This window comes from Amblyomma americanum, unplaced genomic scaffold, assembly GCF_052857255.1.
Source record: "Amblyomma americanum isolate KBUSLIRL-KWMA unplaced genomic scaffold, ASM5285725v1 scaffold_195, whole genome shotgun sequence".
NCBI lineage: Eukaryota > Metazoa > Arthropoda > Arachnida > Ixodida > Ixodidae > Amblyomma > Amblyomma americanum.
Genome location: NW_027526667.1, coordinates 670 through 27,718, shown reverse-complemented (window position 1 = coordinate 27,718; position 27,049 = coordinate 670). Strand labels below are relative to the sequence as shown.

At 48.0% G+C, this 27,049-nt stretch overlaps 1 protein-coding gene across 1 annotated transcript; it reads right to left on the bottom strand.

Moving 5' to 3' along the window:
* Positions 1–3,571: 3,571 nt before the first annotated feature.
* Positions 3,572–26,767, bottom strand: LOC144112484 (uncharacterized; the record flags this gene model as incomplete). The annotated part of the gene is made up of 5 exons (XM_077645311.1): positions 3,572–4,645; positions 5,263–6,539; positions 6,985–7,138; positions 10,554–10,660; positions 26,583–26,767. Coding segments are annotated over 4 exons (1,719 nt in total), but the record flags the coding sequence as incomplete, so codon positions are not given.
* Between the last annotated feature and the right edge of the window lie 282 nt (positions 26,768–27,049).

Here is a 27,049-nt window from a genome sequence, read left to right as displayed (position 1 = left end):
ATGCCAATGTCTCTCATTGCAGCCACAGTCCAATGATCCTCAAGGTATGCATGCTATACTGACGCCTGTTCTTTAAGATTAGCGAAGTGATAACCCTTAGCCACTGCGATCTCTTTGAATTTCATAGATTCTGACCAAGGTATACTCCTGCAGACTGGTCGTGCTCAATCCCTCCAAACCTTTTGACAACCACGCACAATGCAGTATGCCAGGTCTTCAACACTTTCTTCGTCAAAGTAGTAAGAGACACAAAGACCGGGGTTTCTTCTACGAAACAAATAACTTTCTTTTTCTTTAATTGCATCCATTGCCACATAATAAACATGTCTCTGTACACAGTGATTGCGCTATCGCGCATGCGCGTTCACATGACACGGGAAACGCATCGTGAGAGCGGCCGTGCACACGGCAAAGGCTCACATATGCGTGATGTCCACACCGCTCGCGTAAGGAGTACAGCAAAAGAGCACCAACTAACCTGATACAGGCAGTTTAGTCGGTTTGCGATGAATCAAGCCGCCTCTTTTTTCAAGCTGATCACACGCTGATATTCGACATTTTAAAAAGTAAAAAAAGACATTGCTCAGCATTCGTAATACGCTAAATCCTTTATACTGCCTGGTTTTCTTAAGCCCTTACCTATGATACTGTAGTCTTTAAAGAAAAAAATCTGATTTGTTAATCCGCCTCTTATCAGGCGTCATTGTAGGCTCGGGGTGTCACAATTCGGCCGCATTCACTAATACGATAGTCAAAGCATTGCCGGTGGCTGAATACTACTCGGGAAAGCCTTCGTAGAAAAAAAAAACTCTTAACTTGCTACTTTTTTCATTGAAGAGTGCTCGTTTCTAACGCACTAAATGCGCTGCACTGTAGCCGAATCCCTAAAGCATGTCTTTGTAAGTATTGAATTCTACGACAGTATGAAACTTACTCACTATACTTTCATCACTCCTTTTTTGTAAGGGCTGGCAATAGTTTAAAAACTTCGTCCACGTTTTAAGGAAATCCTTATGTAAAAATAATTAAACCTCTTTCTGCATTCGGGTATATTCTTATAAAGAATAACTTTAAATGTCGTCGTCTCTGGGAATTGTGGAAATGAAAGCTGTATTTGCGCCTACCGGATGCGAAAAAGGACGAAAACTTCGAGAACGATTAAATTACGTAAATTTTTAATTACATCCTTTTTTTTTGTCCATCACTTCCAACTAGTTATACTAAGGCTACTTAAGGCTCCCATTGTCAAGGTGCGCTCGTTCCCAATTTTTGTTAAGTCTAAGGCCAAGCCTGTATCAGGTTAGCTTGTGCTAGAAACAAAGAACTAACAGCAAGCAGATATCTGCCACAAAGGTGAGGCGTGTGTGTGTGAAAAGCAGATTGAAATAAATATGCGCCTTCTCGTTTACACTACGTCTCATACAAAGAGCGTGTAAAGAAGTGACAGAAACGTAGAGACAAGTGTAATTCACAGGGATAATCCGCAGCGGTGAGATCTGTCTAAGGGTACACACAACGCATTCAAAATAGGATAAATGCAGTGGAAAAACTAACTCACCAGTCCTCATAATGAAGGCTTTCTCTCTTCCTATTCTCTTCAATAATATGATGTGAACAAAGCACAAGAAAACGGAACGCTCATGAAACTTGACAATGAGAAATTTCTCGTTACCTATAAGTTGGGCACACCATACACATTTCTCTGTTTATATTTACACGTATTTCTGTCAAGCAAGGTAACCATACTTTCTGTGATAAAAGAGGCACCAGCACGAAGACAGCTATGGTATCTCTCACAAAACATAGGCGGAGAAAAAGAAACCACACATTTGTATTTACAAGGGACTAACCTGTCTCAAACCACGCGACATAAAATGGCTTCGTCGTCTGTAAATAAGGCACTGGGTAGCGGTGATGGCCATTCTTCACAAAACACATTAGTCGCGCCACTGGTGTCAAAAGGTGTCAAAAGGTGCTTTGGATGCGAGGCACAGAACGTAAGATGCAGATGGTGAACGGTGGACATAAGTTGCAAAATGCCAGTACCTTCTTGTCCTAAGTGCACCTTTGTTTGTAAGGAGTTAACAATTCCGCCCTATAAGACTAACATGCCAGAGTTGTTCTTAAGGATACCGCTACAGCGTAGGTACTGTCTAAAAAGCGACAAGTAATAATGAAAAAGTATTTTTCCTTTATGCTTTGTTAGGTGCATCGGATTTCTTAATTTAGCTGAATTTCTTAGAGTTATTGGCACTGATTTTTTGTTCCCGTCTTGAACAAAGTAGTCTTTGGCCCGGGGTATATTGTGCAGTGCAACTCTGCATTGTTCTCGCAACCTTTTCGTAGGTGGATGAACCAATGCTAAAGCAGTTGTTATGGCATGATGAATTATGAGCTTAAGCACTAGCGCTTCATGCAAGACAGCTACACTTTATAATAACAATGTGCGGAAAAACACACTTTAGGCACATCAGGTATCTGGTGCGGATTCTATATCGTGCTTTGAAAACATATTAGAGCCTATAGCTCTTATCTGTGCACAAGTGCCGTGAGTGACATTATGTGTAGATTAAAAGCATGTGTGATTGACATGTACTCTGCATTTGAAAGTAGGCACATTTTCACAAATCTCCAGAATCAAACACATAAATACGCCTGTAGAGATTTTGATTTAGAAATATTCTTCCTCAGTAAAGACATTTGCTTGCATTTTGTCGAGCGAGGCATATTCTTATAACCAGTGAACGCCGAAACATCACACGATTTCTATACGTCCAGCCATCACGTTCTGAGGTCACAGTAGGTTACGCCTGACATTTTTCGCACTAAAGTTTACATTCCGTTTCTAATTTGTTTTCCTTTTTTCAACAGGACGATGTTGTGCAAAATATTCCGCTGCCGTTTAAAGTGCCATTTTAATTAGCATGGCCTCGCAAATTGCGAAACAGAATATAAACAGCGGCGGAATATTAAGCAGCACAGTTTACAAGGCAGTGATAACTTCATGCAAAGATTTAAGTTCTCATTCGTTACGATATGCAGCTTATTTATCGAAAGCCACGCACCTGCCAAGAGTTAGGCCATTAAACACTCATAACAAAGCGCATAACGGCTAACAAAACTTATGCAACATAAGCGAATAGGACTGCATCAAGAACGGTGCCATTTTTGTCGTTGAGGCATATATTTCTGGCCCCGTGTGTTGCATGTCAGTCGCGTACATCCGGTGATTCCTCGAGTCTGCATTGCGTAAGTGCTACGTACTTTTGGCTGAAGTTGTGTCCAGTAAGATGGCGCCAAGAATGTACAACCTGATTCAATAACAGCAAGCCAGAAAAATTAGTCCTTCGCATCTTGGGTTTCTCATCCAGTTCTCGCGTCCGGTTTGGCTAGTTCAATGGTACGATGACGAACGGTGCGATTCAGAGTATTTACGCTACTTGAAACTGACAGGAAAAAAATACTAATTAAAACTTTGAATCCTTGCACAGAGAAACAAATAACGAACTTTCGTGACAAATATTGCGTGTGACGCATTTAGAAATTAATAACGATAAAGAATCATGCTCTAATGAATTATGTAAGGGCATCCAAAACGTATCTGTACACTGCTGTTTGTTCAAAGCTAGGTCAATTTCTATTGTACGTGTATGTAAGGCACAGCTTCTTCAAAATGGATTCCTCAAACGATCAACCAGCACAGGAAACTGAAAGCACTGTGTAAGTTGCTTTTTATGCTTATATATCTTCTGCATTCACATACATAATGCTGTGCAATATCTCCTGTTCAACCCGCCGTTCGTAGGCAGCGGGCTGTCAGGGGCCAAGAACTCATTTCGAGCCTCCGGAATCAAAAGTTTCAACATGACTGCCAAAAGAAGGATCATCTCTGTTCTAGCATTAGGGGATAAGCGACAAAATGTTTTGAAAGAGAATGGTAACCGTGGCACGCTGGTAGTAGCCGCGTAGGGCATATCTACGCTAGGATCTTCTCTTTCGCTCTTTGGTGTTGCGCCGTAGGAGCGCTGTCATCATCGCTGTTCTGTCTGCCGTAGGCAGGAGAACAAGCGCTGCCGGGTTGTCTAAGCAATCGCTGCCGTCAGTCCTCACCTACGGCCGTCGCCACCTGTCGATGATCGTTATGCGTCCTTCACGGCAATGGCCAAGCCCGCAAGAACACATCACTGTACCTTCAGTCCACCAGTCACCGCCATAAAGTTCGAAATAAATAAATGCACCGACGGCGCAATCGCCACAGGCCTTCCGAAGCAATGCACCCCTCCCTTTTCGCTTCGGCGTAAAGTCCAGGCTGTGCTTGAATTTTTCTTCTTTTTTTTTTTACTCAATCGTCAAGGCAGCTGGCGTTTCGGCGCTCCCTCTATGAAGCGGGCTTGCAGTGTTCTGCTCTGTGCTGGGCGTGCATGGGCTTTGATGCCGGGTCGTGCGCGCGTTGTCTCGTTGTGTGTGCGATGCTTGCGCGGTGCTGTCGTCGCCGTCTCGAGCTCTTCCTCAGAAACTGGAGACAGGCGCTCGACGTGTTGGCAATATGCCATACGATCTTTGTCTGCCTCGCTCATGGAACGCGAAGCTGGACGGAGAAGGACTGTTGATTGTCACGGCACAGCAACTTGGCCGGCACAAAGAGCTGCAGTGAAGAGAACCAAAGCCAGAATCGCCCGATTAGAAATCTGAAACTTCCAACGCCTGGAAGCTTTCAAGAAACACTTCGACATCCAGAGCCAGTATAATAGCGCAAGCTCACAAAGATCCGCTCTTCGTTATTAATATTGGTAATTTTCAAAATCATCACCGCATATACGTGCACAAAACAATGAAAGATATCGCAGAATTCCTTATTTTATCATCTGTTCAGAATTTTTAAATGGAGCTCTACCGGCACTCGCCAACAAATAGCAGACACTTGCTTATTTTACATAAAAAATGAACAAAGGTAACCAATGCTCTATTCCAAAAGCTCCCTGGCAAGTACGTCCTCATTTCTCGTGAGCAACACAAGTCAGCTAAGGAGTCCCTGCTTTCGCTAACCTCTTCGTGTCATCATCGGCGTACGTTTTACTTCCCTATATTGTGTTTCGAAAATAGAACTACCGAAATTACTTCTTGGTATTAGACACGGGATACATAAAGAGCTGGGAGTGTCCTGCAGCCATACACTGCCATTCCTTATCCATATTCTTTCATATTAAGATGCTACACATTGCATGCACATTCGCAGTAGTAAGAAAGAGTATGGCCTTTCACCCGGTCAGGATTCAACGGACGCCGGTTCCTCGGCGATGCCTCGGTGCCCTGGCTGGGGTTGTGGAAGGCATGACGCTGTCGAGTCAATCGCGCTTCCGGGGCCGCCTAGGCCAGGTGGTCCACCTCCGCCGACTTGTCGGTGCCAGTAGTGGTGCGGGTGGTGGTGGTGAGCGGCAGCGGCCACAGCTGCTGCGTGAGCTGCAGCAGAGGCGTCCAGAGCGGCAACAGCTTCTTCCTCACTTCCCGTTCCGCAAGGCGCCGATAACCGGGGAGGTGCGAACGCCCCTCTGTGGTAGAGGAAGCCTTCTCTCAGGTCTGCTGAACTCTGCGCCGCGGCAGCAGCCGCTGCAGCCGCAGCCGCTGCCGCGTACGGTTCCTTGCCGTCGGCAAGTTCGAGAGTTAGGCTTAGCTCCAGATAACGGGGGTAGTAGGCGGGAGGCTCCAGGGCCGTCGGGTATGAAGCAGCTGCGACGCTTCGCGCAGCTTTCGCTACCTCAGGGTCGTCTAAGGACATGTAAGTTGGCCTCAGATAACCAGGCCCGCCTCCAGAGATCAGTTGGGACACGTCTTCTGTGTTGGTTGGTGTCAGTGATTGTTCCACGTCAGCCAGCCTGTCGTCGGGTAGTTTGGTAGGGGCACGAAAGGCAGCCGGAACTGGAGCTGTGGCCGCCAAGACCTGACCCGGACCACCGTAGTAGCCTGAAGGAAGCAGGGGTGGGAGCTCCGTGAAGGCTCCGTAGCTGGGTCGCGGAGCCTTGGGAAGGGTTGGACTGCTTGAAGCGCTGCTCCCGCCGCTCACATTACCGGCACTGCTTGCACTGCTGCCGGGACCGGGGGACGCCGGTCTCTTGAGACCGGTTGAAGAGGAGGTGGGTGAGGTCCACTTGCGGTGGTCCGGAGAGGACGCCGGACTGCTGATGCTTGGTGTTCCTACAGCAGCAGCCGCGGCTGCGACGCTCGCCGAAACATTGCTATAGGGCAGACCACTGTGGTGAGATGGGCCGCCATACTGGAGGACTCCGGGGTGGTGCGGATGCTGAGGTACCGGCGCTCCGTTGAGGTGATGGGGTAGTGGGTAGGGTGAGTGGGGCAATGGAGCCTGCGGTACTTCTCTTGGCGGTGGTGGGGGCGGTGGGGGTGGGTAAGGCATCACTGGGGTTGGATAGTAGGCTGGCAGACGTGTGGCTTCGTACGCAAGGCCGTAGTGCATCTTGGAGTGCAGTGAGTAGTACTGGTAAAGCCACGAGTTGGCACGCATCACGGCTGCTTCCCTTTCGCTGCGAAAATCGAAAACAAGTCAACATTAGGGCCACATAAGCGACAGTGTAAAGCAGTAGATTGTATTAGCTTTTGGAACATCTGCATTATTATTAGCGTGCCCATTACTTTAAAGACGGGGTTGATAACCTCTCAGTAGCAGCTTCAGGTATTTTACTTCATCCTCACAAAATAAATCAGACCATTTGTAGAGTACGAATCCTCATCAACAAAGCACTGGGTTTCTATTAGAGTCGTTCGTGCTAGTGTTACGGTATTTTGCATTGCGCCTGGAAACCAGGTTGACAACGAATTATCATGATCTGTTAGTAAGAACAAGTGCGTAGCATGATCTGATTCTGTTTATAGGTTAGGCTACCTTAATCGCGATTGTACTCCTCCCAAGCGGGCAATGCTTCAAGCGTGCCGCTGAACAATTGGATATAGTGTCTAAATGAGTTTTACCTGAGCACCTGGTTGGTGCAAACTATAACGGGCTGCTGGGAGCTGTCAGAGCCATCTTTAACCTGGAGCACAGCATGGACCCAGATCCAGCAGGAGCGGCTTGTCTGCAGACGAACCAGGAGGATGCAGGATCGCTCCTGCTCCGACTGCGTGACTGCAAGGATGAGAAAGAGAGCAGGCTCAATGAAGACTTAATGGAAAAAAGGACATTCTTTGAAGGTAGAATGCACCAAGGGATCAGCGTTTAAACGGAGAAAACTGCCCCAGAACACTTAGAAAACAACTTAGAGTGTTCAAAAACATGCGACCAGCTCACTAAAAGTGTGTTATGCTAAGATGCACCAAGCAAAAACAATTAGGAACAACAGAATAACACAACAGTTACCTCTGGATCGAGGCCCTCCAGCTAAATACTTCGCGTAAATGTCATGGCTCTGCGATTAATTCCCAGACACCTGCTAGTGCGATATCGCGGGTGGCTAGAAGGAGCAAGGGGATTAATCGCAACGTCATCAGAATCAATCAAAAAGCCATTGGCTGGAGGGGCCACGTTCTCGACTGGTATCCGAATATACCACGCTTCAGACTGGTTGAAAAGTTTTCAAGAGTAACGCTTGGGAACTTTGAGCAGTTCAGCGTTATCTTTGCCGTGATCCTTGTATTGTTTCGGTTTCATTAGATAAGGAAAGAGCGAATGGCAGTACCAAGCCAACGGACAAATATGATTGGTTTAGCCTCTGCATTTCCTGCTACCCCTATGCCTTCTACCCATCATGGTACATTACAAGGACCTCGTGCAGCATAACTCAACAGTGTTCTACTTTGTTCGAATAATGCAAACCAGTAAAATACCTTAAGCTGTGCTTCACGCCTATCCAGATGATGAGGCACACTTGCAGCCCGACAACAATACAAGACAAAAAAAGACAATGGGCCCAGCTTTTGCGTAGCATTTATAAACAGCCATCAGCTGAAGCGTACTACTGCTGACCCGTGGAGGCAAATCAGGGGGCGAGGCAGCCACTACTTATGCGCAGATAAAAAAAAAACGCCCCATAAGGAACCCTGCTCACTCTCCGAAGGAAGAGAGAAGCACGTGGCCAGCTTTGTTTCTTTTTTCTACGTCTATCCAGCCTGGTGCATACATAGAAAGCCTTCCCATCGATGCGTTACACGGCCGCGGCGGCGCGTGCGCACTGGCGACGCCGTACCCAGTTCCTGCCTTCCCCGGCACTCTTCTTCATTTCTTTCCTTTTATATAGCGCCAAATTCGTTATACGGCCGGCCAGGCACAGACGACGACGGAGAAAGAAATGGCTGGGAAAAGGCTTGGAATAAGAAGGCTCGAGAGTGAGGCGGGGGGGGTGTCGAGTAGAAGAGGGAGGAACCGGTTGCGCGTGCATATGCCGTTTTGTCTGTGCTCTCCGCCGCCACCGGCGCAGTTGCAGCTTCAGCTGCCGGTGGTAGTAGTGGTGGTGGTGGTACTGCTGGATTTTGCCACAGGCCGGATCCCTGGCGAAAGACTGAGAGTGCGAGGAGACCCTATACCATACTAGAGGAACATTCGTCGCTCCAGAGAAAAGAAAACGAAGAGACCAAAAAGAAATACATATAAAGACGGAGGAAAGAGGGCCGAGGAGGAAGATTGGGATCGTGCGTATAATTTCTCGCTTAGATCGCGTCACGCCCATGGCTTCTCTCGCAGGCATACGCCTTCGTGTAGTAGGCATTTCTTGTGTTTTTTTTTTCGTTCTATGGCTCCCCCAGCAAGCTGCGCTGTTGCTTTTTTCTTCACGTTGCTTTTGATTTTGTTCTCGCCTGAATCTGCGCGCGCAGAAAAAAAAAAAGCGGCGCGGGGCGTTGCGCGTGCGAGGCAGCTTGGTGGAGGCTGCTCGCCAGCGCCATCCAATGGGAAGGCTGGACGGCCGGCGACTATGGTCACTTAATAAGGACCCCTTCTGGAGAAAGAGGGCGGGCAGATCTGCAGGGCGGTGCTCGCAGATACGCACTCCACGCGTTCGGCAGCTTCCTTTTTACACGGACGCGTTTTTTTTTTCCTCTTCAGCGAGAGCCCGATTCGTTTCCGAACTAGTCCCGGGCTCTGGAGACATTTAATTTCGCTAGACCGTCTTCCTTAGTCTTCTGTGGTACTTTGTTTCTCGTTTTCCCCCCGTCGCGGCTTCGCCCCATTGGTTCTTCCTTGTGGCAGTCACATGGTTATACCTGCAGACCCTAGGGAATGGAAATGTTTAGCTGTTAGGTAGATTATTTTCATACCTGAAGAACATTGTTGCCCAGTCTGTTTGTTTTTTCAGCTTAACGAAGTTCCATCGACGTGTCGTGATAAAGAGCCTTCAGCTCGACATTATCTTCAGTGCAAAAGCAAATGGCCGGAAACACGCAAACTAAGTTGCACGACCGTTTTCGTGTGTTGAGGGGCTGATATATTTCCATCGTCTAAGGATAAGAAAGACAGATTAATTAAGGTTTCATCAGCTACATTGTATCCTTCATTGGAGGCCACGGAGGGCTTTTTACAGCTACAAAACACGAACTTTCAATATAAGTTTATCAGGTGCCGTTTGCAGTCAATTACCGATTTAGTGCATTGCTTGTAGATATACCTGCAATCTATGCAAAACTACAGCCCCCTGCTCTGGTCAGACCTCTTTGGAGGAGCAAAAGAAGGCTCGCAAGAGGAACTTTCTTCTACAACTTGTTTCCTTCACCGATACGAAGGAGGTGTTAATGCGGTGCACAGCCAATACAAAAGACGTAAAGCGACAACTAGACGCGCAGAAAAGCTTGCATATTTATACTTCCAGTTAACAGGCAGTCCACCAAGAAATAATTGACCGCCACCGACACTGTGCGCAGGAGTGCTGTTCGAAGCAGTTAGGCAACCTGTGATGTCGGAGCGGGATGTTGTAGCAAATTCACAAGCAAACATAGCGGAGACACTGTGCCCCTGTTTGTGTAATCTGGAGCGACTTCTACGTGTCCGCCCTGCACGCACTGTGATGCGTTAATTATCATTCGATTCACCATCATTTTACGTACAAGTTCGGCTTATGAAAATTGTGACGAGAAATGGAGGTCTACTTTTACCAGTCGTTCCAGCTTAGGTGCATGTCACCGCTATATTGATTTGCCAGATTGTTACGTATCCAATTATATAACAACTGAGAAATGCCTTCTGAAATAGCCTGTTGCAAGTAGCAACGCATGAAGAGCAAGGGAAAGGCGTTATATGACTCTAAATCTTTAATATTCGGGGCCTCCCTTACAAAAATGGTCTATAGAAAGTCTATGAACTTCTCATAGACTCTATTATCTTCTTTAGATATTTCTTTTTGGCTATTCGTAGTCTATAGACTGTCTATAGACAAAAGTCTACTAAAAATGTATGACCGTAAATATATAGATTGTCTATAGCTGTCTATAGGATCTGTATTGTCTATAGACTGTTCTCTAGGTTGGCCATAGAGAGTCTATAGACTTTAAAGACAGAAGTTTATGGACAGTCTATAGACTGTTCAGAGAAAATTTTGTAAGGGCTGTATACTCACTGAGTCGATGCTTCGACTGTGCTTCCCTGAGATGCTCCCAGTGAACCAGCTCGTACCATGAGATGCTCTGGAGGCTGGATTTTTGGTAACCAAGATGGAACTCGCCGCTAGAAATAAAAGAAAAAAGGAATATCAAAATAAATCTCTATGCTTCCTAGGTGCCCACTTTCAGCACACATTCAAAGGCGCTGTTCGCGCGGATAGCCGAAAGGCAAAGCATATAACATACCAGACTCATATGCGCTTTGTGCGCAGCAATACCTGCAATGTTGTGCGGCACCTAGGTTGTAGTATCTCGTATTCCGCAATTTTTTCTTCGTATTTCTGGACAAAATAGTACAATTCGAGAACGCTTTGAAGGATACTTTGAGTACTACGGCAGAAACAGCAATGTTGATTATCCGCGAGAAGTACGATTACTCCGCTCTCCAGTTAACAAAATTTAGAGACATACAAGTCCGCATCCGGACTTTTTCAGCTTCTAGTGTTTAGTTTCATGCTCACTGGTACAAATTGAACTTAATTTGGTTCTGTAATTTCGTCCTGTCAAAGGTGCCACTAAGACACAACAATGTGCCGTTATCTCGGGGAGAAAAGTACGGTAGCAGATAGAGATGTAATGTTCGAGCTGACAAGACTGTTCTTCTGATAGCACACCCCTGACGCCATGGACGCTAGCCGCACGCATAATTTCATTAGGCTGCCATAATCCGCATGCAGCTGCCACGTGCTCGATTGATGTTTTCCCTCCTTCATCCATGAATTACGCCGGCCACCCGGCGCCAGATTGTGCGGCGCGTATCCCCGTCAATGAAGACGTAAACTTCACGGCGTCTGCAGGTCCCAAGGACCGCCACTCGTGGAAGACCCCTGGACCAGCGATTCATTCACCGCTGCACTTCCTGCCAGCGTATCGAAACGCACTCACTATACGGGCGCGTACATAGCGTGGGCAGCGGGCGCACGCGAGCGGCTCAATCAAGCGTATGCGTGCGCACGATGCAGCCCACGCATGGCAGCCAAGAAGAAGCAAGGCTACGCATGGCTCGATACGCGCGCGTATAAAAGCGCGCTTTGCCATCGCGCACGATCCGCTCATTCGAGTGCGCGATCCGCGAGCACGCATCATGCAGTGCATACGCGGCGTCACGTTGCGGTATACTGTTGGCCCAGCGCCGCAGTTGCAGTATCGGGGCAAGCGCTGCTCTTCTTTTTGCCGCTGCAACAATCGCGCAGAGCGTGCACTACGCGAGGTTGAAAACGCGCGAACGAGGTGATGCCCGGCCACGCGGTGGTCGAAGGACGCGCAGGATGCAAATACTGGCGAGTCTATCTTGATTCCTGGCTCGTTGTTCTTCTTGCCCAAAGTGTTTTGATGAGCTCTGCTCACAAAGACTTATGAACGTGAAGGGCAAATGCACGGGTGTTTTCAGGATATCCGCGCGGTACGCCTACCGTAATTTGTTTGGTTTATTGGTTTATTGGAGTTCTACGTCCCAAAGCGACTCAGGCTATGAGGGACGCCGTAGTGAAGGTCTCCGGAAATTTCGACCACCTGGGGTTCTTTAACGTGCACTGACATCGCACAGTACACGGGCCTCTAGAATTTTGCCTCCATCGAAATTCGACCGCCGCGGCCGGGATCGAACCCGCGTCTTTCGGGCCAGCAGCCGAGCGCTGTAACCACTCATCCACTGCGGCGGCTCCTACCGTAATTTGTATAAGCTTAGCTTTACTGCTATCATCTATACATTCGTGGCTGCTGTAAAGCGTTGCAGGAAACATCACTCGAGCTGGACTGCGTAAATGGCAGCGGGCACTGAAGCACATCTCGTGTGGAGTCTGAGAACAGGGCCGATTGAGTGCTCTGTTCCCCTGGTCTTTTGTGCACCGCGTTACAATAACCATCGAAATAAAGCATCCAGCCTCATGGAAGCTGTATCTATGCATGCTGTATAATCTGGCGCTAACGTGTGTTCTGTTGTTGAGTTCCCTTTGGTTTGTGTCGTCGTATATGCACTATTACCAGACTTTTCCGCATGGTCAATATTATTACTCGTACCGGAAGGGAGTGTTCTGCTTGTGGGCAAGCCATCAATTTGTGCATGTCTTCCGCCATAATATCATGTGGGGCTCTTTTCTGTGCTGTGGCTGCTTCTAGATAACACGATCGTTACAACAGCAACTCGACACGTGGCACATTAAACGGACAATGCATGTTGTCCATGTGGAATGACAAAGTGGCCGTTTGGAAGAGGTAGATAGCAGTAGCCTAGTATGGCCGGAATACGTACCAAGGAGGTGAAAATGCGAGTGTCATAAACACTCGCACGCACCTTTCAAAGATTTCTTGAGGTGTACAATGTTATAAAGCCGCCGTAATATAAATGTTACTTTCCAGCGCAACTGCAAGGCAGACATGCGCGAACATCCACGAAAACGCAACAGGCTCAATAAATAGAGGTCCCCGGATAACTATCGAACTTTTTCCAAAAGCAGACACGTTGATGCAGAATGCAAACCGCATTACTAAATAAAGTGGTTTTGCATGCAAGAAATTGAAAAAGCAAGTGAACAGTAAACACAAGTTCGACATGTGGACTGAATATATAATATGTCGTTCCTGAGTCGCATTTTAGCCTTCATATGCACATAAGTATATGGGGCGTTATACAGAATGGAAATGCGTATGTTTTTGTAGTAAATAATTTTAAACCTTGAACTTTTGCGACGTTTCTGGAGCAATTCATTCTTCTAGGACTAAGAATACATGTGAAGAACCAACAGGTGGATATTCCATGCAGAAGCGAGATGGGGTGAAAAGGATAGTGTTCGGAGTAAAATTATGTTAAATGCACCGTCCTAGTTTCTAGACTTCGTTTACGAAATGAAGTTGCGGGTTACTGTGAACAGACAGAGCACGCATAAGGAATATGTTCTCTGCTTGTTGCGAGCCTTCCCATACGGTGCGGTTCAGGTGTCCAACTATATATGTGACAGATAGTGCGCCATTTCCTTTCCCCCCCAAAACCAATTATTATTATTATTGTTGTTGCGAGCCTGCTAGGTATTCTAACTTCTTCATGAATAAGATCACTAAACATTCTCCCTGGAAAAGTGAAGCTCCCAGTATTGCCCAACTAATGAGGAATGCAAAAAACAAGGTAAAATACCATACTTTGTTTTCCATAGATCACGTATTTATATATTCCGGAATTTCTTTGTAAAACCACGCATATGCATGGGATGTCATACACTTTTGCTAATATTAGACGTGTTATTATGCTTCATTAGGCATAGCAACATACCTGCAGCACACTCTAAGTCTCGATGGCCGCGTTGGGGTTGGACATGTCTACATTTCAGGACGTACATGTCCAAAATGGTAGGCATCATTTTTGCTTTCGCTGAAACACTACGTGTCTACCGATGGGGTTCCTCCCCGTAAGCTGCCGCTGCATCTGACACTGCGGTGGGAGATTTCAGCGGCGAGAATATTCATAGCATTTCTTTTCACATCGCCGCAGTCGTGAAGTAATTGAGTTAGGGGAGTAGCATTGGCAATTGGCCAACGATGGTCTCTGGCTCGGAACGTGCAGCTAGGCCTTTTGAAGAGATACTTCTCGCACTCGAAATGCCGCCAGGCGGCAACTCGAAGGAAGAAAAAAGGGGGCCACATAGAGAGAGAGAGAGAGAGAAAGGTATGAAAAAGGATACAGAAAAAGAGCGAGGGAAGGAGAGATGGCGTCCCGAACAAATTACGCATCCGGGTAGGATGCATGATTCTCGTACGGGGGCGCCTCACGCCATTAGCTACGCTCCCTGTGCGCGGCGCATGCGCTCTTACTTTGCGCCGCATTTTTTTTTCCCCGTCTGGCGCATATATACTTGTACAAAAGCGGCAGCCCACCTCGTTCTAGCACGATGCCACACGTTACACGGTGTGAAGGATTTTTGTTTTTATTTTGCTTCCTCGATCCTCAGTCTGTTCCTCGCACCGGCATCGAGGCCACCTCTATGTCGCTTTCTTCTCTGCAGTGCGCGACGACATGCCCCTAGGTCATAAGAAAGTCTGTACTGAGGAATTAAATCCGCAGTGAAGTCCTCTACCACAGATATGCGAAACGATGTCAAAGTTCTCATCATACGCACGTTAAGCATTGTCTCTAGAGAGCGAAATGGTTATCTTTCACGCGGCACATATTACGTTGCTTAGACTCAAATCTTCATTTGGTGTGCCTGATCAAACCTCCCTGTTGTAATCGCAGAGAGGATATTGGCTCTGCGAGCCCATTTACGTGCAAGATTGTGCGGTTTCAGGATAGCATGTGATCCCGTGCAGTCACGACAATGCATTGAGTAGACAGTGCACCCTTAACAAAACTATTTGAGCAATGAAGACCCTAACAAAGTAAGTTAGGTACGTATTTCTGCACATTTTCCGAGCCATGATAAATTCCTCCATCGTGCGCCAGGTAACTTGATGCCCTAAAGCCTTTCTCACAGATCATGAACCACTCATGTCTTACCCCAGCTAGCTCCACCTTAGCCCAGCTGATTATTTTTTACTCCAAATAACTTCCCGCCGCGCTCCGCATTAGGTTTGGTGTTTGGCTGCACGAAGAAATAATCCCACCTGTGGCTGCCGCATTTATATAGAGAAGGAATGCAAATAGCGTCCTTGTGCTGAGCGATTCCAGTTTCATTAAACAACCCCGGGTAGTATGAATTAATCCGGAACCCCCCTTTCCACGGCGCTCCTGACAGTCTGCAATTACGTGCTCCTTCGATATGGGAAAATACGCATACCATAATATACCATACCACACCAGGCCAAGCCATGCCATTAGGTTTCCGTTCACTTAGCCTTTTCTGCCCGCGCCCATATTTGCTTAATTTCTTTGAGAATACACTAAAATCGAGTTTGACCTTTAAGCCATCTATAAGCCATGAAATTTGCACCCATCTTCTGCTTTCCATCGCTCACTGCGCTGGCTAAGTCGTACTTCCAAGCCTCTTCTTAGCCTGTACGATACGAAACGCTTAACTGAGTTTGAAAGCTTAGACATAAGCAGCCTGAAAGCATAGGCAGCGTAGGCGATGTCGAGGAGGTTGGTTGACGCATTCGAATTTAACGTGTTTTTTTTTTGGTACTAGGAGTGCACGATTGAGACAGCTCCTGGCATATAAAGGGAAAGAGATAGCGTAAAAACAAAGCAGAACTCAAAAAAAGATGCCCAAGAAGCGCTGTCTTGTGGGCCGGTTTTTGAACCGATCCTCTGAAGCTATTGTAAATCTCGTCACGGGACAAATTAGGTTCGATTACCCCTCATCTGGCCGCTGCATGGGCGGCCGCCTGCCCACTCGTTGTATAGGTCGTTACTATTATACAGCAGACTCATCGCCGGCCACCAACGCATTAGCACAGAATGCAGGGAACGACAGAGCACGTACTTCTTCGGCGCCCCGAGCTCGTCAGCCAAAGAGTTCGTGCTCATTTTCACGTGCGCCTACTCCTTAAGAGTTCCCCTTCGAACGTTCCTCCGTAGCGCCCTTAATGGAAGTCACGTCCGAGCTATTCAACACGGACCTAGTATATACGCATCGTTCAGAAGCTCCGTAACGTACTGCTGCCCCGCCACGATTGTGGCTCGGCACAAAATGCGCCTGCGCGCGCTTCCATGCCTTCTTTCCCGCCTGGAAAGCGCTGGGCACCTACAGCCCACGGGCGGGTCACTATGGTCAAGCGTTCCGTTTTGTCGAGTCGCTCGCAGACCGTTTTGTGCGCTCGGAGCGAGCACCTTTTGGTTCGTTTTGTTCTTGGTCGCGGGTTCGCCTCTAGCGCCTTCCCTCACCGCGCAGCGATGCCGCGTTTTTCCGCTTGCGTTCTTCTCTATAGCCCGGTTGTTACACGATGTTTTTTATAAAAGGTATTGTGCGTGCCGGCGAAGACTCGGTACTCATTAAGAGGAGGAGATAGCGTATTCTCTGCGCCTTTCAAACGGAGAGGGCGGCGCGTTTAAGAGCGGGACGCGGAAAAAAACTTCCTCCTACGTGATGAGAAGCGCTCGGGAAGCCGGTCCAAATCATCCGTGACCGGGCTCGTCCATTTGTCAATGTCCGTCCACGTCTCGCGTTGTACCCTCCAGTCTTGGGCTCGTTCCCCCGCTATCCGGGCGTCCACGCCTCCATCATCTTTCCTGGTTGCTCGGCTCGGATCGGTTCTCTATACTAAGTGGCCCAAACGGAATGGATGCTTATACGGATGATGCGTTGCTACTTCAAGCGCGAAACGAAGCTCCCAGCGCCGCCGCCGGTGTGGCGCTCGCCACAAGTGATCTCTTGCGCATTGTATTTGTTTTCCTCGGGATCTAAGTCTGTATGTCTGCAAGACATATGGTCTGCCCGCTGCCGACAGCTCGGAAATGAAGATGCGCTTAGAGCTTTCAAAAAGGTCTCCGCGTCCGGCTTGTGGTGGCCGCTCTAATTCTGGCTCATTCGTAGACGGTGATCAGCGAGTTATTCGTTGACGGCTGCGTTGCGTATTTTTTATGGGCCTTCTTTTAACCTGGCATAAGGAAGCGGAAAACTTTAGACGCGTCCCCTGCCTGCTGGAGAACCGAGGAGGACGGTTTGTTGTCGCACTTCGAAGTAACGGTGATGCAAGACACAAGAATTGGAAAGTACTAACGGGTGAAATACATGTGCACATTTTAAAAAAGACAATATTAGTAAGCAGAAGTATGAAAGGAAGTTAATAACAACAAGCGAATCGGGTTTATATTTCAAAGACATCTAAAAATAAAACCGCATGAATAGAACACAATTTCAGTACCAAATATGATTTTGTCCTGACGTGGCGGCTGAGGGAAGTTATTCTTACTGCCTGCCTCAACTATAACTCATCTTTAGTACTAGGCGCGAACACACACAGAACACAAGGAAGGGAACGGGACAAAGCGTCTTAGGCAAAGCGACAAAGGACAGGCGCTTTGTTCCGTTCCCTTCCTTGTGGTCTGTGTGTGTTCGCGCCTAGTACCAAAGATGAATTGTGACCACCTCGCCCAAGAAGACGTTCTTTTAAACTCAACTATAACACCGATCTGGTAATGAGTTTTATGTTGTACAGCTAACAATACCGTGCGAAAACGAACAGGAATAAGGAAAAGCATAGCACGGCTCATTTTTTTCTAGGGAAGAACACGAAATGAAAGGTAATTTCTTCTCTAGAGGCGAACGTAGGCCTAAGAGATCCGAGTGCTGCGGAAGAAACGTATCCTTTACAGAAAAAAAAAATAACTAGTAGGTCGCTGATAGAACCATCAATCGTGCACAGCGCCTTTTATAAGACCTGCATGCTAAGTCATTAGGCAGCTTTTTTTACTTCATGCTGCATTAACCATTAAAAAACAGCAACTTAATATTTCCCAAGGAATGGTACCCTACTGTGCACACTACCAACTAGGGTGGCCCACAACTTTTGATAGATAGTCAAGCATCTAGTTAAAACTCTCTATCTTTGAAAGCAACTGCGGCTCTCATTACTAGCACCGTAGTACTAAATGGTACTAAAATTGACTTTGGGCTCGACAACTAAGAGAATCTTGCAAAGCCCTGCCAACATACACCACCATTACTGTATTTCGTGGTACACCATTCCCATCTACTGCCAAAACCTTATGTCCTAACAACTTAAGCTGTCACCAGAACTTTCTTTTCGCTATGCTCTGAAGCTGATTATTGTATACAAGCTGTTTACAAAGATGCCACTGGAAGAATTGTCTCCGCATGAGAGCGTAGCACAGACTAAGGAGATGCGCACATTCATCGAACTTGAAAGGAAGGTATCCCACACGCGAAGTGAAAACTTTATAACTGTGTAAACTAAGTCAAGCCATGCAGGTCTCGTAATTACTTAATCGCCCACCAAAACGTCCTTCCAAGAAAACAAGTGATATTGCTCTTCTGTGAAGTAATGAATTTCTTCATGAACTAGAGAGCCTAAAAAAATAGAACATCTCGAAAGGGACGTTGCATCGATGGTATTCAACAAGCTAGCATACCACAATGAGAACTGCCAGTAATATAATGAGAACTGCGAATATAATGAGACTGCCAGTAAATATTAGTTGTTTTACAAGTTGTTTTACTGATCATTCCTGTAACATGACTCCAACCTCTACAGAACTCTATTTATGTTATTTTTTTAACCCGTCGGTCCGCTGTAGTATGGTGCCCGTGTGTCTAAATGAACATCCGCATTTTGTTCACAGCGCATGCTTTCAGTGCTTTAATCTATCGTCATCTTAATAGAAGTGCACAAAAATCCTCGGCGCAAAGAACAAACTGTTTATAAAAACTAAAGAGAGTGGATCAAGCTCATTATGTGTTGCGTTCTAATACAACACCAGAACACCTCTGCGTACATATGACCTCAGTTGCACTCCAAGCAGTGATGCTCACGCTACCGGCAGGCGCACGCTTCCACGATGTTTTTGACAAAACAATTACACATCTGCAAAGCACGTCTTCTACAAGCTCGTAGCTTGAGGCGAAGGTTCCCCTAACGTCACGCCACGCGGCGATCATCCCGCACGCTCAAAGGGTCGCCATCACTGAGGAATCACGCCCCGCCTTCCCGTAGGCTGTTCCATGCATAGCTGGCGGAGATTAACAGGACACGGCTTGGAAACAATAGAAGAGGCGGCTGATGAAGAAGGCATGTCAGCCGCCCCTCGAAGATCTCCTCTGAAGAGCGAGGCTCGAGAGAGAAGATAGTACCTGCCATGCAACGAGGCGGCCGGGTGAAAATGGAAGTAGGCGGCGGAGTAGCAGCAGCAGCGTCGTGGCACGTCTACGCGCACGCATCCGGGAACGCAAACGTTACGTGCGCTCCGCGCGTCCTACAGACTTTGCGTCCGCTTTCGGCCAATCAGGCGCACGGCCGACGTACGAAGGAATGTTGTGCGCTACCACAAACTACCTTGCGTCGCAAGCTTTGTTGCAATCCATAACAGATTTGTAATCATATCGGTTTATGAGTTGTGCGCTAACTGGAACACCCCGCTCCCTCGGTATCACAAGTAACTACACCTGACTGTAGGACAGGGGGTTAACAATGTTACTACTAGCATGTTACCAATTTGCGCTTATCCTGAACATTCTTGGCGAACGTTACAGTTCTCACTGTTGGTTGTCGCGGTTTGCTCGCCGCATATACAAGACGAAATTTTGTGCACAAAACTATGCCGAAGAATTCCGCAGTCAAGGTTTCAAACGATCATTCGCAGCCGGCGTAAGCAAACAACACTGCGGCCGCGTGCAGACAGAATAAAGTGAGCAGAAATGTTTATTAACCCCTATTTGAAGGTATTGCGAGCTATGATCGCTATAAGACAAGCGTATTCCAAATTACACGCAAACTACAACAAGGTTCCCTCATTGGCCGTGTGCGACAACACGTGCGTTTCAAGCGGAGCATTATAGATCTACCGGTATTTTGCCACTGCGCAGCAGTAATAAGAAAGTTCCTTCATGGTTACAGACCCATGAACTTCAAAAGTCCTGAAAGATGACGATAAAACTGTTCGCTTTCTAAGGTTTTCAAGCCTCAGGAACTACTTCAGTACCCAACTACATGGCACAGCTGGGGACCTTGCGACCACGTTTTTTGAACAAGGGTGTGAGTTGTTGATGCTTTAGTGAAAGGCTCTTTTCATTCAATTACAGCGCTCTTCAACGTAAAGGACGCGCGTCTTGCCATCTTACTGGAACGACAACCTTTCCCTCCTGTCTCGCCTCTTGTTAGCGTTATGCTGCAGGAACATGTCACGGTGCAAACTCTGGCTAATGATATGCAGCAAATCAGCATGTTCTGTAGGAGCAGTTTTGAACACAGTACCTTCCACTAAGACACAGGCCATCCATGGAAAAACTGCGAAGTGCACAGTTCTCTGGAACTTGCATATGGCTGCTGGAAGGCATGGCTTGATGCCCTCGTTCCAGCACAAGAGGAAACAGACTACCATGCATAGGAGCTCACTGGGTGTAATCCGGCCATGCGCGTCAAAGTCATAAGGCTTCACTAGCTACCGGTGAGATAGTGGCGATCAAGACTTGCCAATAGCTACTTAGCCACGCCGGTACAAGTCTGCTCTTTCTTGTCTGGACTCTGAACTCGACAAGAAACGCGAAAATTACGAAGCTCCTTATGTCGCCTTCAGCTGGCACCGCCGGCCTAACCGACCAGAGCTTGAAACTATTTAGAGCGCTGTACTTTTCAAAGCCTACTGACTCACGATCCGTCGTGCGCCCTCCAATAGGTGCAAACAGCCTCCGTGATTAAGGATCAATAGCAAAACACGCGCCACCGTTTTCCCACGCGATTCCAGCTAATGCAAGCGTTAATGGGAACGCTCTGAATCCTCCCTTTCCTTGCTCAAGCCCCGAATGGTGCCCTCAACTGCGCATGCGCTCGTTAGCAGGAGCGGGGACGGGTCACTGGACAGCTCATGGCACGATCCAAGCAAACGCACGCTGAAGCCGGCTCAGTGACTATATCCTCTTGGAGGTTCACGTTCTAATTGTGCCAGCCTGTATGGGGCCGCGGATTAGCAGTGAAATGTTTCACGAAGAACGTCTCCAAAGCGCAGCAGTGGCAGGGTGTAGAACAGGCGTGCTCTGCCGGGCATCTGATTTACAGCGCGGACGACTGCCGCTTTTCCTTGTTGAGCGCGGCTGTTATGCATCTCTGGCCAGAGGTTCGGCATCGATCCGGTGCTCGCATGCCGGACACCACGTGCAGAGCCACGATGAACGGCTGACCGGGAGAACTAGGCCAGGACGCGAGCAGTGCGAGATGATCACGAGCGAGGAAAGCCGCCGCCAGGATGATTAAGCACGAGCGCCACGATGCAGATGCGTGTCTGCATCCCGAGCACGTCTCTTCGTGCGCAGCTTAGGCCGCCTTTATAACGAGCTTGACCCTGCAAAGTGCAGCACGGTCGCTACCAGCCGCTACTATGCACCGCACGCAGCGCCTCTTTGGGCCTAATTGCCTTGGGTATGGCCTGTGGGTGTTCCTGTTCCCTAGGGTTGCAGTTGTTTTCCCGACTTCTTCACCTTAATCCTTAATACACCTTATTAGGCTGACAAAGACAGTGTCAAAGACCGTGGTTACAGCACGTGCCTCCTGTGTCGGAACAACGTTGCATAATGTTACCCGCAGTTTCCAATGACAATTTTTTTCATTCAAAAAGGCGCTCGACGTGGCAAGGCTCGGCGCACATCGTTCCATGTCACTAAGGCTGATAGCGTAAGAGTACCGTCTTAAAACAAATATAACTGCAAAATTCGTTTTTAAACTAAGGCCATCATCCTGCTACTGCGCTTATTACATTTCAGCTACTTGGAAAAAATTCTGGGCAACTCTCGTTACGCATAGCCAGTATCAACGCTCCAGTAACCACGCTCTACTCCTAACTCAGCGCTTGTGGCTTAATGTGAAATGTGTACACAGCGCAGAGAAATCACATGCAGCTGCTTATTAAAATTTTCGCACAACGAAAACTGCGAAAAAGGACAACAACCGTTCCGCAAAACTATGCTCCCATGTACGGAAAGGTTTGTTCTGAATTCCATCAACAGGCACCGAGAGAATTCAGCTTTTTCGGGTTTCTTGTGTTCTGCAGGCTTCTATGGATGGCTGTATGTGGTAATCTTTAGCACCCTACTTTCTTCCTCGCGTCTAACGCCAGTGCAGTAAAAGACGTAAAGGATCTATTTTAGAACGCTCCACTGGGAAGACTGTTTTGATTTCTGCTTTACAGCAGTGTCGTTCTGCTTGGTGCTCGTCATGACACTTGCGAGAACGCTACAGGAAATCATACAGTGTAACAGCGGAATGAACAACTTCTTAGCATCGCCAGTCTGTAACAGGTTTTATAGTAGAGCTCCGACCCCGTACTGGATTTCGCAATCCTTAAGGACATCGACAGTACGTGCAGCGGTAAGTAAAAGCGGAAGACCACGTGTTTCCGCAGCAGGAGAGACGGGGTATTGCGAGATATGTCCAGCTGTAGGAGTTTAACCCCTTTGAACTAGCTTTGCCGTTTTGAAATCTGCTGCTACAGAAATGCGTCTTGCAGAGCCGCCGCGGTGGCAGAGTGGTTACGGCGCTCGGCTGCTGGCCCAAAAGACGCGGGTTCGATCCCGGCTGCGGCGGTCGCATTTTGATGGAGGTGAAATTCTAGAGGCCTGTGTACTGTGCGATGTCAGTGCACGTTAAAGAAACCCGAGTGGCCGAAATCTCCGGAGCCCTTCACTAAGGCGTCTCTCATAGCCTGAGTCGCTTTGGTACGTTAAGCCTCCATAAACCAAACCAACCAGAAATGCGTCTCGCACACGCGGAACCAACGCTGCATGAAGAGGGCTCCTATTGTCTGAAACCTGCCAAGTTCGGCACCCTGCTTTCTAAGCACTCAGTCCTTTCATTCCCTTTATTTATTCAAGCTTGTGCAGTTTCCGCCTTGCGCAGCCTCTGTATACGGTCCTCTTCAATGCCCTCTCTATAACGACGAGAACCTCTTCCGACTGCGTTAATTGCGTCCCGCAACTCACACCTCACGTTTTCGCTGTAGCGTTACCGTTCTTGCCGCACCCGCTATGCCAGTATCCGTCACGTAAATCTTCAACCAACGGGCTCCCTCGGCGGAGGAAAACATGTTTTTGTCATGCAAATGGTTTTCCTCTCGCGCGCATACTCCGAGCACAATGCCCCCAAGCATTCGCCCCTGGAACTTCGTCGTCGTCGGCGGCGCTTTAAAGAAGCCCCCCTTGGTCCGCGACACACTGTAACAGCGGCCAACAGCTGCCACCCTTTATGTGGTTTCTGGATGCGCGCTGCGTCGTCCAAGTGGGAAACCTAGTTGCGCCTCTTTTTACGCCTCCCGAGTGGCTGCCGCGTTATTATTATACGCTCGGGACCCGACAGTCACGCACGCGTCCGTCTGAAGCGGGAACACGGGGCTCCGAAGAAGAGTGGGGCACTGTATGCACTGGGGAGTAAGAAGGAGAACCACGTGACCGGCTGGGAGAAGCGGACGAAACGTAAGAAGCTGGCAGAACTCAGACAGAAAGATGCGAAGCTGGGGGAAAATGTGTGCAGCATAGAAGAAAGCGGGCAAAGAAGAACGCTTCAGAGGAAGAACACACGAAACCAAAAGACAGATGCGGAGAAGAAGGTGACCGAAGCAGGAAACTCAAACAGTGTATGTGCGCATTCGTTTGCTGTTGGACGCTATGGCAAGAAGCCACACCTTCAATGAGGATGGAAGAATGCGTCAAGGGCGCAAAATCAAGCAGCTTCGGGGGCGGAGAAACATAGCATAGTTTTGTCAGCGAAAAGTAGCGACTCTACATAAACAGCGATAGTAGTACGAAAGAGCTTCTCTGGGAATCGCGTCGCTTAAACTTCCGCATCTCTTTTACAAGCTGCTCAAGGAGAATATAGTTTAGTTAGTCCGCCGGCATCAGCTATGCACTCGTATGCCAGACCCGAGCACTTTGACCATGCAAGCTGAGAAACTTCTTGCAGGTCCTATGTATCATAAACTGGCACTGGCGCTGTAACTGCGCGAAACATTGGAGGTTTGCAGACTGTCTTGCCACCTACCGCTTTCAGAGGAACAGTTTAGCGCTGCCCAGCAAACAGATATGGGGAAGAACACATTTTGCAGGGCGCCACTGATAACTGAATGTCGTGCTCAGAGGCGGCGCTAGCGTCTGTTAGCCACCACGAAGTGGGCACTGGAGAGAGCCCGGTTTCGAAGCGAGTAACGCAACTGATAGAAATAAACAATTACGCACCAGGCTGTGGGCACACTCGCTAACGCTACACCTTGGGTGGTCTCGTCCGGATGGCGCTGGGAGTCGGCGCACTCTAGAGTTACTGTACAGTTCCCTACACGCACCAGAGTTGCGCGTAGGCCCACCATATTGCTTTCCCAAGCACCCCATTTATCACAAAAGGACGCAGTAATTGCATGTCGGATTGGCTAGAGCGAACGCTGGCTCAATCCGCTTATTTTTGGCTGCCGAACTTTCTATATTCCAAAATAGTGATACAGTGAATCACGCGGCTTGTTAGTAACGCGTCGACTGAATCAAGACACATCTCAAAATGCTACAAGAAAAATGCTCCCTATGTCCATTTGATGCTGCCATTTCTTCTAAATGCCACAATTCAGAAGCGCTTTCTCTGTAAGAATTAAACAAAACTTATCAGAAAATTGAATCGTTTGATATAAAAATGTCTCCTGACTGGAACACGTGTACTCGGACAAAACAAATACCGAAGAATAGAAGATTAGTAGATGAACCAAGCGATTTTGAAAGCAGTCAAATGCGAAACCATGCGGAGGTGCTGGCTTCTCCGCAGCCGATGTATGCTTTTGAACAAAGTGGTCGAGCTTGGCCAATAGAGGCGTTAGTAGCGCAGGGAAAGCAAACGCGAAGCACTGGCTCCTGTAGGGAGCCTATACAATAATCTATAGTGCACTCATAGCGGTATGTTATCAATATACTTTCCTAGTCTCTGATGAGAGCGAAAAGTGGGCAACTGCTTTAATTATTCTATGTTTGTTTGTTTCGAAGAGCACAGTGCTTCGAAGGGTATGCTACAACACGTTGTGCTGTGGTTGTAGGACTGCAAAATGTCGCAGTGACTTCTTCTGAGACCAATAGTCTCTCCTGTAAGAGGCCGCACTTACATCGCGGTTCAATCTCTCCTTAACGTCGCAACTACTCACGACACGAGCGCTTTGTCTCTGACGATAGTTTTTAACCTTCAGCAGACTCTCACGCTAAGCTGACTTTTTCTTCCCTCCTCGTTTCTTCACTAGTGTACGTGATGCACTTTGATGACATCAACTCATTTTTCATTCTCGCTGGCCTCTCGTTCATCAAGTATTTCACTGTATAGTGCGAAAAAAAAAAGAACGAAATGAGATGTATGGCACCGCTACTTCTTTGTGCGGGCCTGTGCTCGTTGCAGGCGGAACCAGGGCGCATTGTCGGAAGCAGCCAGCTGCGGAAGCGGTCACTTTCATTCGTTGTGCTTCTGCTTCCGGAATGCACGAAATTTGCTTTTTTTTCACCATCTACTGAAAAATGGTGTGCTTTCTTTCCTCGCATTAAGCGATCTCAGCCAGCGAGCAAGAAGGAAGAATATATCACGCGCTGACCCTCTAGAAAAAGGTCACCTTGATCGCACAACCAATATTTAAAAAATGACCAATATTCATGAGGTGTCTTGAACGTGTAAGCAGGTATAGTAGGTAGAGAGATGGAAAAAAATGCTGCTAACGACAAGAAGAGAAAGAGAGTAGATAGAAAAAGTTTTATAGGCAGGAAAATGTATGGAATGCTGGCGTACGCCATAGAATCCTTGCCTCTTTTATCTCGGACATGCTCCACTTTTGCGCTTCAACCTGCACCGAGTGCGAGGCTAAATCTAGGCACAACTCGGCGTTATCATTATAACTGGTTATAACTTAAAGACGTGGAAAACAGAGTGACAGAGATGATGACGAGATGGAGGTATGAGACAAGAACCTTCGACGGAGTAGTGGGAATAATGGTCAAGTCCTACGTTGGATAGGTGCAGATGTGTACAGTATTTGAAAAAAGTTTGGTGACCACTGTGACTGCGGGTTAAGCGAGAGCGCTTGAGCGACGGCACTCTTTATCAACGGCGTTTGCCGGTGCTGAATTGCGCCGGGCGAAAGAGACAGGACTTCCCGGCCGATGCAGCCTCGGTACCAGCATGTGCCTCCTGTAATAGTATCGGCAAAATCAATGGAAGTTTAGGCACCGATGCTTGTTGGGAGCTATCCCGTTCTGTCGATGGTCGCGGTTGCACCAATGTTATGACAGACTCTCACAAAGTTCGGAGAAAAGGTTCCCAGCTTGCAGCGAATGAGATGGTGGCTGGCGGCGATGCCATGCAGCAGGAGAGAGAGTGCCACTCACTTCCTGTCCAGGTGTAGGAACTTCATGTCCATGGAGTGAATGGAGGTGAACACTGAGGTGGAGCCCTGCACGACGCACTCTCGCGTCTCGGGCATGGCGACGGGGGTGCACGTGGCCAGGAACACGGGCTCGTTGCGGCTGCACAGGGGCAGGTAGGAGACGAAGTGGCCCTGCACCAGCACCACCTGCGGGAGCAGAACGAACAGACAGGCTCAGTGATCGAAAGTTGGACATGAGGGGCATCGCTTTGTATTGCTTGGTTTATGAGGGTTTGACGTCCCAAAGCGACTCAGGCTATGAGGGAGGCCGTAGTGGAGGGCTCAGGAATAATTTCGACCACCTGGGGTTCTTTAACGTGCACTGACATCGCACAGTACCCGGGCCTCTAGAATTTCGCCTAGAGCGGCAGGGATCGGACCCCCGTCTTTCGGGCCAACAGCCGAGCGCCATAACCACTCAGCCACCGC